At 40.9% G+C, this 15,469-nt stretch overlaps 1 protein-coding gene across 2 annotated transcripts in view; it reads right to left on the bottom strand.

The window, feature by feature from the left end:
• LOC145988803 (nuclear factor NF-kappa-B p105 subunit-like) overlaps positions 1 to 15,469 on the bottom strand; it is a 200,691-nt gene that overhangs the window by 78,084 nt on the left and 107,138 nt on the right. For both annotated transcript variants that reach the window (XM_083123997.1, XM_083123998.1), the window contains exon 5: positions 8,883 to 9,014. In XM_083123997.1, the coding sequence (XP_082980123.1) occupies positions 8,883 to 9,014 (132 nt within the window). The remainder of the gene's footprint in view (positions 1 to 8,882; positions 9,015 to 15,469) is intronic.

The following is a 15,469-nucleotide window of genomic DNA, read 5'->3' as shown; positions in this document are numbered from 1 at the left end:
GTATGATGAAAGGTTACTCACAAAGAACCCTGGATCCTTGGCGTTGTAGCGCTTATTGCTAACCACTCCACCACGGACGTCTCAGGTCGGCACGAACGAAACGGAATTGACAGGAGTATGGTGTCGATCACTCCATACACCTAAATGAAACACCCTTATCCACACTTTTACCTGCTGTTTATAACTTGCGTCATAGTGTACATAATATAATATATTTCATATATTAGAATGACTCCCCCGTGGCGCAGTGGTAGGTAGCGTCGTCACCTTGTAATCAAGGAGTCCCGAGTTCGATATCTGATGGAAGCACATAGTGGTTCGGAACTCGGATCCCTCATTAAACCGCAGAGTCCCGATTATCCTTACTGTGCATAAAGTGGATTTAAAACACCAAATCAATCAATCAATAAACTGAAGGTCCAGTCCCGATTAGCCTTACGTTGCATACAGTGGACTTAACACACCAAATCAACCAACAGAAACGGTGTTCCTGTTTGTGTAGGGGTTTATGCAGAAATTTCCATTTGGGGGTGTAAGTCTAAATTTAGAGGGCTGTAATGGTCGAGCCAGACTGACCATAAATTGGGTCTTTGTGAAAGATATGGTGGTAGGGGGTGTTTAGCCTCAAATCAGTATGTAGCTGGGAGCATCCCTAGGAGATGGGGGTTAAAGGCGGCCGGAGCGTGGTGCTGATGACATCACCTCCAAAATAACAGAGATCGAGAATGTGTGGAGCCCTACCCCCACATCCCCAAAATGTGCCTTCATGGCAGGATGTTATATACACGGGGAACTTTACCTTTCTAGGGGCTGGTGGTGAATAAATCACTGGATTCGTGAATATCAAGAACCTTTCCGTTCCGTCTCATCTGTTACAATATATTAGATATTTCACTACATTTTCCTTTTCAGTGTAAACTAAGTTCTTAATACTCTTTAATAGTGTGACTGGTGACTGGTAATTAGATGTATTCCCTGAAAGGGGTTAAAGTAGAGACAATTTGCAATAAATTTGACCATATGATACCCCGTCCGAAAATTAGTAGTTCTCGAGATAATCGAATTCCAATTGTTTTTTTTAAAAAATGACAATTTTCCACATAAAAAGATGAATGGAGAAAAAACTGCTCATTGTATGGAACTTGTTTCAGTGTTTTCTGATAGCTAACAAATAAGTGATTTGTAGAAAAAAAAGTTTCACCCAAATAACAATCACATGTAAGTAACGGGTGGGTCTAAACATACAAGTGATGATAAAAAATGCACTCTTAGTTTACTTGGCAACGTATTAATAACAAAAATGGTATGACACGAAGCGTACAAATTACTTAAATTACTTCCTTGTGTCACCTGCTATCCAACAAGGTACAAATGTTGCTAACATTCACATTTGTGTACAAGAAATAATACTTTGTTCATCTTCATGTGAATGGAATCAATGAACAATACAATTAAAGAACATTATACTTCTTGCTCAAAGAGGGCACCTCCGTTACGAATGCAGGCACGCAGGTTTTTACGGACATTTGGTCTCTTAACTCGTGATGTGATGGTGCCCTTGATGTGTTGACCAGCTGTTAAGATCCTCTCCCTGAGCTCTTCTTGCGAGTTTACCTGTGTCTTGTCATGTGGCTCCAAATGTAAAAGTCGCAAGGCTTGAAATCGGGGGATCGAGCCGGCCATGGAATCGGGTCGCCTCGGCCAATCCATTTCTTTGGGTAATTTTCATCCAGCAACTGTCGCACGCCCAGGCAGAAGTATGGATGGGTGTCATCAACAATCATTTGATTGAGACATTTTTCCTGCCCCAAATCTTAAATGGCATCACTTATGAACATTTTTTGAGGAACTGGATGGCAATGTTGTTGGAGGATGTGCCTCTATCTACAAGACGTGACATGATTTATCAGCACGATGACTGCCCAGCTCGATCCCCCGATCGATTTGACGCCTTGCGACTTTTACATTTTGAGCCACATGACAAGACACAGGTAAACTCGCAAGAAGAGCTCAGGGAGAGGATCTTAACAGCTGGTCAACACATCAAGGACACCATCACATCACGAGTTAAGAGACCAAATGTCCGTAAAAACCTGCGTGCCTGCATTCGTAACGGAGGTGCCCACTTTGAGCAAGAAGTATAATGTTCTTTAATTGTATTGTTCATTGATTCCATTCACATGAAGATGAACAAAGTATTATTTCTTGTACACAAATGTGAATGTTAGCAACATTTGTACCTTGTTGAATAGCAGGTGACACAAGGAAGTAATTTAAGTAATTTGTACGCTTCGTGTCATACTATTTTTGTTATTAATACGTTGCCAAGTAAACTAAGAGTGCATTTTTTTATCATCACTTGTAAGTTTAGACCCACCCGTTACTTACATGTGATTGTTATTTGGGAAAAACTTAATTTTAAAACGACCCACTTATTTGTTAGTTATCAGAAAACGCTGAAATAAGTTCCATACAATGAGCAGTTTTTTCTCCATTCATCGTTTTATGTGGAAAATTGTCATTTTTTAAAAAAATAATTGAAATTCGATTATCTCGAAAACTACTAATTTTCGGACGGGGTATCATATGGTCAAATTTATTGCAAATTGTCTCTACTTTAACCCCTTTCAGGGAATACATCTAATTACCAGTCACCCTGTATATATGTATATGTATATACAGGGTGATTCTAAAAGTATAGTACAAACGAAAATCACAGATACCTCCCATGAAATAGAGACGAAAGTTCCCCTTCCACTTTGACGAGAGATGCCTCCGTGAGGAGCTAGACAACGCCGAAAACGTGTGAAAATGAACTTCACACCTCTGTACAGCCAGTACCAGTGAAGATAGAAAGGCGGAACAAACGAAGTCAAAAGGAACAAACGAAGTCAAAAGGAACACCAAAGTCGCCCATCCGAAAAACACTAGGCGGCAGCTGCGCAACGCATGCGCATGGGGTTCCACAAAGGAAATAGGAGTGTCCCGCAAGACAAGTGAAGGGAAAGAGTAGCGATCGACAACGGTAGGGACAAAAGAAGCAATGAAGCATGAAGTAACAATTGCACAGCGGGAAACAAACACATGCAGCGCGTGGGGAGTTCTCAAACACAGTGGGGAGACACCGCAGCAAGAACAAAGCACGGTTCAACAAAAGAGAAAGAGGACCGGACGGGAAATGGTACCTGTCAAGGAGACAACAAATGCGGGACGAGGGATTCCCCGTAGCAGCACCGAGGGGATGTCACACAGAGGTCGTGCGCCAGCAGGACAAACACAGCAACTACGGGCACAGGAGGTTTATTGCCACACAAAGGTGCACTTACAGATAGGAATAGTACGTACTACGTAGTCGTACCCCGGACTGACGTTGTTACAAAAGTTGCTCAAATTGACGACCACCACGTTCAATGCAGGCATTGCAGCGTCGCAGGAAATTCTGGCGAACCCTATCAAAAATCCCTGGCATGGTACACACCTCGGCCGATGCTGCAAGTATCCGCGCTACCAATGTTTCTTTGTCAGGCACCGGGGTCTCGTAGATGAGTGTTTTCACATGGCCCCACAAAAAGAAATCCATTGGTGTGAGGTCAGGCGAACGGGCGGGCCAGGGGACGGGGCCCTCTCTGCCGATCCAGCGCTGTGGTTAGGTACGGTGCAAAAGGGTTCGCACTGTGCCATCAAAATGTGCAGGCGCTCCATCCAATTGAAACCACATACGATGTCGCACGTTGAGGGGTACATCTTCTAGCAGCTCTGGAAGGACTGATGCAAGAAATGTGCGATAGAGGCGGCCATTTAAACGTGGTGGCAGCAGGTATGGACCGATAATCTGTTCATCGATGATACCTGCCCAGATATTCACTGCAAACTGGGTCTGATGGTGCACCTCGACTGCTGCATGTGGATTTTCATAATCCCACACATGGCTGTTTCGGCAATTGAAGATGCCCTCACGGGTGAATGTTGCCTCGTCCGTGAAAAGCACATGGCGCAAAAAACGGGGATCGTCGGTACAAAACTGCAACAGTCGTTGACAGAATTCCATACGTCGTGGGTAATCCCCAGCCTGCAACGCGTGGACTCGCTGGGGATGATAGGGATACAGCAGATCATCATGAAGGACACGCCACACTGTCGACTGTGATACTCCCACTGCACGTGCAATGCTACGGGTGCTAGTGGACGGTGTGTCGTCCACGAGAGCAAGTACGTCCTCCTCGACCGCCGCGGTGCGCACATGTCTTGGGTGACCGACATGATGGCCTGCACGTAACACACCCGATTCACCAAGGGTACGGTGCACGTTCGAAAACAACCTGCTGTCGGGATGTCGCCTCTCCGGATACCGTCCGCGATAAAGGCGTGCAGCTGCTCGGCCATTGCCATTGCCATTGCTCGGCCAAGGCCGTAGACAAAATGCATGTCCCTCAGTTCTACAAATGTGTAGCGTTCCATGGTACGGTGAGGATAGTGCCAATTATGGAATACTGTACTGCAGTGCACAGGTGGCACACACACACACACACACTGGTCACAACGGCTTCGAAACAACGTACTCAATTGTCGTACGTCAAGCACACCACCACCGCACCGGTTCTTTCACTGACCCGCTCCCTGACGCTGCACTTCCAATCAGCCCACACGTCCGCATGGCGGTGTGGTACAATCAGCTGACGTTCCTGAGCCACCCGTGCCTGTGCTCTTCACTACTTGACCACTGCCGTCAGGTGGGGCCATGTACTCTGGGGCCTTGTCATCGTGGAACACATGTAGCGTCCTTCATTCTTGCCCCATTCACCCACAACACATACTTCGTCCGTCTTGCTCGAGCCGACGGGGAGCACTACGTACGATCGTGTGGTGTTTGTGTACACCAATGTGGGGTAACCCAGCAGTTGAACAGACGTGCATACCCCCACGTAGCTTCATTACACGATTGTCCCACGCAGTTTATCTGTCCAGCCTTGCTCGGCCCGGTCTCACACCCACGCGGCAGTGTGCGGCTGCGGTGGTGTGAGGCCACGCTTGGTTTCGGAGCGGAAGGCTGCGGCCGAGGAGGGACTCGAGTTGTTCGGCTGGGGTTGCGCTCGGAAGCAAGCAGCCGCGTCAGTTCTGGGAACGGTGGACCTGGTGATCGGGATGGAAACATTCCGACCTCGTCCATTAGTGTCGTCCACCGTACGGAGTGGTGGGGTCCGTACGACACTCCAGCAGCCTTTCGCCCGCTCCCACCCAGCGATGTGCCTCCGGCTTCATTTCTAAGAGGCTGATTGGGCCCCATCACGACGTTTGTTACAACGTCAGTACGGGGTACGTGGTCCTATCTGTATGTGCACCTTTCATTAGCAATAACCTCCTGTGCCCGTAGTTGCTGTGTTTGTCCTGCTGGCGCACGACCTCTGTGTGACATCCCCTCGGTGCTGCTACGGGGAATCCTTCGACCCGCATTTGTTGTCTCCTTGACAGGTACCATTCCCCGTCCGGTCCTCTTTCTCTTTTGTTGAACCGTGCTTTGTTCTTGCTGCGGTGTCTCCCCACTGTGTTTGGGAACTCCCCACGCGCTGCATGTGTTTGTTTCCCCCTGTGCAATTGTTACTTCATGCTTCATTGCTTCTTTTGTCAATACCGTTGTCGATCGCTACCCTTTCCCTTCACTTGTCTTGCGGGACACTCCTATTTCCTTTGTGGAACCCCATGCGCATGCGTTGCGCAGCTGCTGCCTAGTGTTTTTCGGATGGGCGACTTTGGTGTTCCTTTTGACTTCATTTGTTCCGCCTTTCTATCTTCACTGGTACTGGCTGTACAGAGGTGTGAAGTTCATTTTCACACGTTTTCGGCGTTGTCTAGCTCCTCACGGAGGCATCTCTCGTCAAAGTGGAAGGGGAACTTTCGTCTCTATTTCATGGGAGGTATCTGTCGTTTTCGTTTGTACTATACCTTTGGAATCACCCTGTATAGAGCTTTAGCACTCATAATAAGCTTCCCCTCTACATGGAGATGCATTGTTGGTGCGAGGGTGTCAGCAGGGTAAACTAGTGTCTAAGTTGCTTTCATACTTTTGTGCCTTGTGGTTATAGTTTTCACTTTTTTAATTGTTAATTGGGTTGTATTGCGTTGAGGATACGATTGTCATTCACAAGATCGTTTCACGAATTTGGGTTCTTTTATGGTAATTGTTTTTCTTTCGCACTTTCGTCTTTTATCCCTCATTAACCTAATGAAATCGTTCTTGCCGCTCGCTTTTTATATTTCTGATACTAAGCAGAGCAGATAGGCTATATTGTTGACATTTTGAAGATCGTAAAAAAAAAATTTGGAAATTTCTTGCACAAATTGATTTTTTAAATAAGTTAACACAAAATATCGAGGATATATACTGGTACATATATTTTTTTTAAAAAAATCTCTCAGTTGGGCAAGCTGACAACCATTCCCGATTTACGTCTGTCTTAAAAAGGGAAGAAGATTTCAAAAGACTCATGTCCAATGTACTTGATATTATTTTATGATTATATAAAGATTTTAATATTAATTGTAATACAGCTAGTCATTTCTCTAGTATTTATTCTCGTTGCTGTAGAGACAAAAGAAGAAAAGAAAGAAAGACATCACCATGTTAATGAAGGTAAAGCGTTGAGTTTCGTGAAAATTTCTATTTCGAGCCCTGGGTTGAACACCATCAATACTCTGGGTACGCCACTGTGAACCGTTGGTAAAAAGAACCAGGACAACGGGAGGATGAAAATAATTTGTAGGATGCACTCACTTTTGTTAGAGACCTAGTAAATGTCAAAAGCAAAAGTCAAATTTGAGGTTCAAGTTTGTCCAGTTGTCGCTCATGTTTTCTCGGTCTTGTTTTATACACTATGTTAAAATGTTGCAAGACGTAAGTTGCAACGGCGGAACAACAGCACGGGATTAATCACATCATGGAAACATACATCGGAAAAATCCCTTATCAAATGAAGGATGTCACCTCAATCGCGCGAGTATAAAGTGTATGTACGTATATAGGAGTTTGTCCAGATTTCGGGTAGTGTATGGATGCATTTAGCAGCGAATGACCATAATCTGAGCCTTTGTTAAAATTGGGGGGGGGGGTTGAGACGTGTGGATAAATAACTGTATGTATACAAGGTCGTCCCATGAGCATATGATCGGATGTGCTACAGTGCAGTCGGTAGAAATAAACAAGTATGGCTTCAGTGAAGGAAATATATGACGTATAAAAATATTATCAGTCCACCTGGTGTTTAAAATTATCCCATCACCAGGGGCGTGCCCTCGTAAGGGGTGGGGGTTACGTCTTATTTTTCTTAGTAGCTGGTCACATATTTTGCCATCTTTTCTAGCATTTGACTTATTTATGGCCCGTTATTTTTTTTAAGTAACAATAATTGTAACTCAATTAAATTTTCAGACAACCAGTAAAGAATGTACCACATAAATTTCTATAGTTTTAAACAGTATTGAACCGAATATCTGGTAGCCACACTAACATCTGTTCCAACGAATTTACTCGTAATTACCTTCTTAATTTTTTAACTTTATGTTCTAAGTACGTTAATTAATATGTACCCTTGACATATTTTGTTGACAACCACTCGATCTAATGGAATCTTTTAGTTTCCTCTGACCAGTGGCGTGCTCAGGATTTTCGAAAGGGAGGGGTTTTGTACACTCTTTCTGGTAGTCAGCTCTAATTTTGCGATTTTTTTCCGACCTTTGAGGTTCTTCTGTTAGAAATACTGGGCCAAAGGGGAGGGGTTATGACCCCCACCCCCACTTGGGCACGTCACTGCCTCTGACCAAATTAATTTGGTAAGTGCTGATCTTTTGCATATTCCATTTCGGACACCGAAAAATGTCACTAGGGAGAATTCACACAGAAGCGACGAGTGACAGGCGTCGCTTAAGGATTTCACCAATCGAACGCAGGCTTGTGTTGCCTGTTATGCAGCTACAATGTGAAACGGTGCTGCTGATTGGCTCGTTCCTAAGCGACACGTGTCTCCCTTAAAAGTTGCTGCGCAAAAAAAAAATGAGCGTGGTGTTCGTCCGTCCACCTCAAACTTGGAACAACGCGCCCTCCAGTTTGATAGCTCACCACCACTGTCAAGAGAACATTTTCTGTTATTGCAGTGGAGATCCGAACGAAAGACAATCTTTCCACGTGGTTGCCAGCTCGGGCTGCAAGTCGCAAACTTCAGGATAACCTCTTGCGGGCTGGTATAATTGACGCCAGGGGCGAACCACGGTCCGGCCATTGAGAAACACTGCCCTAGGGATGTAACTCTTCTAGAATAAATTAACTCTGCAAGTGATTTCATGGTAACCATAACTGAGTTACATTTCAAGAAGTGTAGCTGTAACTGCTCAATTTGACGGCGTTCAACACATGCGTTAATTGTGCGAGTAGCAAAAGCGTGCGATAAAAAACAACCGAATACCTCAACCTGCTTCCTAGTTGCTTATGGGAGCAATATTTTATTTGTTCTATCAGGAATATCAAACATCCAATGGCGTAGAAAAACACATAAGGTCAAAAAGGACACATTGAAGAATTTCTTGGCCGTCGGAAAAGTCGAGATTCTCATTTGATTTCCCGTAAGTTGAAGTTGAAGTTGATTCTCCATAAGGAATACATGGGATTCTGTAAATACTTGTTCATCACATTTTTTAAACATCGTGTCTAGCCTAATAAAAAAAAAAACAGTTTCCACTTGCAACATGAAGAGAAATTCATACTTTCTTTCTTTTTAAGTGGTAGTGGCCATTCCGAGGATATTGAAATTAACGCACAACTGGTGCAAAATTGTCACTCTTCGCCTTAAGTCAATTCGCAAATTCTATGACATGAGACAGAGAAACAAACTTACCTCTTAGTTGAGCTAGGACAACGATGTTTGTCGTGTTTAGCTCAGTTCTCTGAGATATTGTGGGTTCTGCTAAAAAAGTAACAGGAGATCCCATGGAGGTACTAAATTCACTCTGGACCGATGTAAGTTCGTCTACAAGGAAAAAATATATCTTTAAAAATAGAACAATAGTAGTAATTATTTTTTACTTCCTTCCTTCCGCTTGTATTCATTTTGAACAGCAAACAAAATAATTGTGCAATTTTGTGTTTAGCGAAATTTCAAGGCAGCTTAACAGTTAAAAATGAGTACGAAACATACATGGAGATAATGAAATTTCTTAATCAGAGTTTGTAATTTTCGAGAAAATTTTAAAAAAAATCATTTAGCACTTTTATTACTATTAACTGTACACAAAAGTACAGAAAAAGACACTGCATTTGAACATTAAAAATAATAATGGGCAATCATTAAACACAAAGTTATTATTTTGAAATACCTTTGGTATGAGCTAAAATTCTAATACTGTGTTAATTGATTTTGGAATTTAATATATTCACCAAACGTATTTTCATGTGATTTGACAAATTTATATTTTTCGTCGTAGTTATTTCCGGTTTTTAAAACGTTTCGCTGGCCAAGTGTAGTTAGCAAGAAATGTAAAACAAAAGAAAATAAAGGAACAATTGAAAACATGGTTGTCATGAACATATTCTTTTACGAAATGGATTTCAAATACATAATCTCAAAAGTATTTATCATCATCATCATGATTTTTCTTATTAATAGTGTATATCAACGGTCGAAACTTTGTCCTACAAAGTTGCCGCCCTAGTCAAGTGCCTTTGTTGGCCTCTACACGAAAATGTAGGTGACGGCCTCCGTGGCAGAGTGGTTAACTTAGCACAGTACGACGTCAGGGGTGCTAGGTTCGAATCCTGGCCTAGGCATGGGAGTTATTTTTGAGTGTCCCTTCAATCAATTTCATAATATCATCAATCATTCTCATCTTCTCGATTAACCAAAGGGACAGAAATGCGAAGTAAAATAAACTAATCAAATGAAACTAAAATTACGCGTTTTAGTTATCATAGGCATAATTAGGAATCTACTTTCACCGGATATCAAGTTGATTCATTCGTTTACACAATTTATTGACGAGCGTGTCATTTGAGAAATTCGAAAACCTGCAGTTTGGGGAAAAAAAATGGAGTGTAAGGAGCGTTACTCACTTTCTCATTTGGGGGGAGGGGTAAAAAATTCAGCCTCCTATATATATATATATACACACACACACATACACACACACGCATATATATACTAGGCATATACTACTTCAAAGGTATACTACTATAGGTATAATGTGAAGAACAGCACACGAACTTCCTATTTTTTTAGTTAAAAATTGGCATAAATAATTTTTATTTCTTTATTTTCCTTAGAATTTATGGTCATTTTAAAAACAGATTTTAACCAGATAACAATTCCGAAAAATATGAAGCTCTGGACGTTGTTCATGAGCTCATTTAAAATTTAACGAATCGGAATATCAGGATTTCGAAATATGAAAATTGCGAACAAAGATACATCTATTGATTTTTAATGCAGGGTGATATTAAAGGGAGTGAGGAGGATTCCCCCCTCTCCTCTATCTTCAGCCATCCCAACCAGGAATAATCGTCTCTCACCAACTGGATATAGAAACCATATTATTGAATATATCATACTTATAGAGTGCACATGAGTTCATTTTAATTTTAAAGTCCCATAGCTAAGCATAAAAATATATTTAAACAATTTATGGCAGATGTGTACCACATCCAATGTCTTTTAGAAGCCATGTATTCGGTATTTCCTCCGACATCTATAGGGTGTTGTATTTTTTTAAAAAATATATTGAGTTGAGATGGTTCCCGATCAACTCGTAAGAGGTCTAATTAAGTTTGGAATATTTGTAAAACATTTGACAAAGCATTTATTTGTAACATAATTATTTGTACCTAACGACGTTCTTCAAGCACTGAAAGTACTATCATTACATATACAAAACCGAAATCCTTCATATCTCGGAGTAAGCAAGGAAAGCCAAACGCTCGAAAGTTGATTTATTTCTCTTTTCAATCTTCGGTGGATAATATGAAGAGCCGGCCAAGGTTTCTTTTCGTATTTAGTAGTATTAAAAGCATATACATGCATGTTTTAAGGTGACTTGTGAATTCCTCGTTTACGTGAAAAGGTGAACTTTAATGTAAGCAAAAGCATGTGCGCATCACAGTTAAAGATTTTCGCATCTACAAAGAAAATCCAAACCACATTCCCACCTCGCCAGCCTCCGTGGCGGAGCGGTTAGCATAGCGTTCTACGACGCCAGAGGTCCCCGGTTCGAATCCTGACTTGGGCAGGGGCGTTATTTGTGAGTGTCCCTTCATCAATTTCATCATACCATAACTCATCGTCATATTCGCGATTAGCCAGAAGTGGCAGAAATGCGAAGTAGAACTAACCAAATCACTCAATCAAACATTCCCTTCTTGCTCAAAGACCTTGTGAATTCAATCTAAAATCTAAAAATATCTACGATACCAGCCGAATGTGAAATGTCATAAACCTAACCTTAACTGATTAGAAAAATAATTTAGAAGTTTTAAACATATACTTTTCCTTTCCTTATACCCGCAGTGCATTGCTTTCATGCAGAAATATTTGCAATAAATTGAATGAAGTCTAGTTTAGATAACACAGTGGCCTTTACAAGCGAACTGGCAAACCATAGGACCTGCAGTGAGTCTCATTTATCCCGTGCATTCATTTGAATAATGTAATTTTCTTCCAGTTTGACTTTAGGGTTTAACTTCGAATGGCGTTGTGTTTGTGTTGCATTCGATATCAAAATTAGATTCTAAGTACTATATATAATACTTAGGTAAAAGTAAGTTGTCGTCCTCTGATAAAATTACAAATTACACCCTGTTATAATATCCAGGAAAGATTAACCTTTCATTTGACCTAGGAATGACATCGAGATAAACGAGTCGAGAATTGTCACAGCCTCATCTCGTCTCCTGTGTGGTGAGTTTGAGTTTGATTGAGTTGGTGTTTTAGGTCCACTTTATGCACAGTAAGGCTAATCGGGACTGGAACTCCGGTTGAAAGTGGGATCCGAACCACTGTGCCATGTGCCTCCACCGGGTATCGAACCCGGGACCCCTTGATTACAAGGCGACGACGCAATCACTGCGACATCGGGAGGCCCTCGTGTGTGGTGAGGTCCTTCTCGTTCATGTTTGTAGTTTTCTTTTGTTTCGGTGTCCACTCAGAAGTTGTTAAAACTTATTCTATGTATATTCACTTCATGGGCTAATATTCACTTCATGGGCTAATATTCACTTCATGGGCTAATCGGGACTGAATCTGTAGTTTCCAAAGCCCTGTGCATGTTGGACCCTTCAATTACAAGGGGAGATATTTCGTCCTGACCCACGAAATTTTTAGTATAAGCAACACGTACATTGTGTCACCACTCAAAGTTTCACAACGTATATGTCATTAAAGCAAAACTTTTCTTAATAACGCTTTTCGGCTTTATATCTTGTTTCGATGCTGTGAACCGTCGAAATACGGAATTATATTATAAATAGATTAAACCGGGCAGCACAGGCTCGCAATTGTTACTAATGCATTAACTTTGCAATTACAGTAAACAAAATACACGACATTTTGAAAAAAAGAGGTCACGCTTGGTATGTCTGATAAGACACACAGTAATTTAAATTTATTTTTACCAATTTTTTTCAAATATGATACCAGAGTTTCGAACGAGATCATCTCGGACATCAAGTATCGCCTCGGTTTGATTTTGCAGAGATTTATTTCAGTCTCGTTTCGAAATTTGAGAGGAAACACAGACTTTTCTTGTCTCAGTATCATCTTTATGTTCACAAATCTTTTAATATATAGGTTTAAGTATAGTTTTCCCTCTTACAAAGTTATGAAGTACAGGAGTACATTGTACTACCCCCCAATGTCTCATCTCATTTGTGTAAGTATTTCGTTTCGGAAAATTCCATTTGAAAAATTCAAAAGAAAAGGTCAGTCATATACTCTTCTGATGAAGATTTATATATTATCTTTGAATCGACGCGACCACTTCTTTAGAAACGTGTAACCCCCCCCCCCCTTTACGCTAAGGAGCATTCATCTGGAGCGTGATTTTCTGAGAGTAAACTGTTTCACAGAAATTTACACAATTTTCATCTCCTTAAAGAGGTTTCCAAGAACACAGGTCAATGAACTAACTACATAGTAGCAAGCACAGTGTAGTAGAATAAGTTTAGAATGGTTTGAATTTCTGTGGTAGCTAAGTAAGATAAATTAGATAATGCTTGTAAGTTATAAACAATATACCTAAACCTTATTTATTGAGCGAATTGAAAATATGTTCCTTTAACAGTAGCACCTTGCGTGTCAAATTATCTAAGGGGGGTACAGGGGGTACAACTGGATTAACGGATTTAGGGGGTACAGTACCCCCTTCAAAGATTTGAGTGGGTACAATGTACCCCTGTACACCCCTTCCTGCGCCACTGGTGCTAGTGTCGGTGTTCGGCCTCGTGGAAGCCTGTCGTTTGCATGTTTTCCGAGGGTACAGATATCTTGGCGACAAAGTAGTTACTTCAGAACTCAAAATATGAAAGTAAATTTTAATCAAAATCTACATTTCTTTTGCGTAAATTGTTTCCGCGGAAATCTGACAACGTAGCAACGAATGACCTGTACAAGGAAAAAGACCGATGTAAACCAACATCCATGTATGACGTAATAATTATTTCCACCCATTCAGGAAAGGCTTACGAATCACGTGACAATCTTCGCTCTATGACACAATAACACTAATCTTTCTGCTGCAGGTTTTTGTTTTCTTTTCTTTCTCGAGCTTCACAGCTGAAATATGGCGATAACAGGATGCACATTGCACAGTGGTTTGGATCCAAAGCTGTAGGTCCAGTTTTACGCATAGTGGACTGAGAAACAAATGCATAGATGTTGTGGACTGGTATGTTTAATTCTGAAGTGAGTGAGATCCCGATTATATGTATATACAGTCAGAGCGTAGCAAGGGACTGGCGAAGTGTGCAACCGCCCGAGGAGTTAATATGAGAATTGTAATAAATAGAAGTCAGAAAAATTGATCAAAAAAGGCTAATTTTTGCGGGAAATAAAATTAAAACATTCTGTTTTTATCTAGTTTTACATTCTAGTTTAACGTCAAATCAGATACAAGCGGGCTGGGCCCTAAGCATCAGCGGCTCGAAAACAAGTAAAAATTATTGACGTATTTCTCATGTGAAACATTTACGCAACAATTTTATGTGCGTCCTTCGATATTTTCTTATGCCATGGTTTTCTGATATTTCACATCCTAGAAATTTGGAAATGAGGAAACAAAGAAAAAAAAACTCATTGAAAATAATATAGATTATACTTAAAACATATTTAAGAATACTTCAGTTATGTCTTAGTGCCTGAAGAACATCTTTAAAAACGCATTATTACTTCCACTTTGGTTGAAAATTTCATTAGTGTGTTACAAGAAAATACCTCTTCCAAGTATAAATTTCTGTGTGGCATATTATTAACCCTAGAATTGACGGGCTGGGTCTGTGAGACCCAGGAGGTAATATTTCTCTGAATCCATGATAAAGTTTTCAACATACTGTACTGTCGCTCTCGGTGCCTTCCTTTTAATTACATTCTGTAAGTGTCACTAGTTGTACCGTCGAGATCGCTTTTGCATTAGCCATTCTGCTACACGTGTTGAAACTCTGTCCGGGTCTAGGAGACCAGCCCATCCACTCGTGTAACTTCTTTTTTTTAGTTGTGCAAACTCGACATTATTCTCAGTCCATTTGTTTCGTACATTCTGTGGGGTATTTTGTGACCATTTTGTCCTGCAATCTGTGTTTACGAGACCAGTTTTCTCCACAATGGCGCGTCACTTAACAACAGAAGAAATTGATGAACTTTTTAAGAGTGACTTCCGGTGAAAAAAAAGTAACAAGCGGACGGGTTGTGTCTCTCAGGCCCAAAATGAAATGTTCTGTTCAGAAGTAGCCTAGTCTACAGAGGTAGTCTTCTAAAACCTTTATTTTATTGAAATATATATTCTAAATCAATATTATGCTCTATATTATACACTTGTAGTACTACAATTGAAATAAAAGTTTTTCAGTACGTCCAAAATTTCACTTTTTTTCACTCGTCCGTTCTATGGTTTTAAATATCATTTTCGTCAGTAATTTATAATTACTATTAATATTTCAATATGATAATTTGCTCACGTATTCTTGAAGATTTTCTGTTTCAAATTGAGATTTCAAATTTAAAGAACGGATGGGGGTCTCGCATTTTAATCTCGCCTTGGCCCTCGCGATATGTTGCTACGCCACTGTATACAATTACATTGCAATGACGACTCTAAAGGGACTCCAGGATGTGGCACGGTCCTTCGGAAATATAGTTGGCCTTCTAGTAGAACCTAGTTTCTTTTTTTAATAATAATAATAAATTGTTTCTCACTATATCGCCTAATGTTTGAATTTACAGGAGAA

Source organism: Lepisma saccharinum, chromosome 6, assembly GCF_977018435.1.
Source record: "Lepisma saccharinum chromosome 6, izLepSacc3.1, whole genome shotgun sequence".
NCBI classification, from domain to species: Eukaryota; Metazoa; Arthropoda; class Insecta; order Zygentoma; family Lepismatidae; genus Lepisma; species Lepisma saccharinum.
The sequence above is the reverse complement of the archived record's forward strand: the minus strand, read 5'-3'. Positions and strand labels throughout refer to the sequence as shown.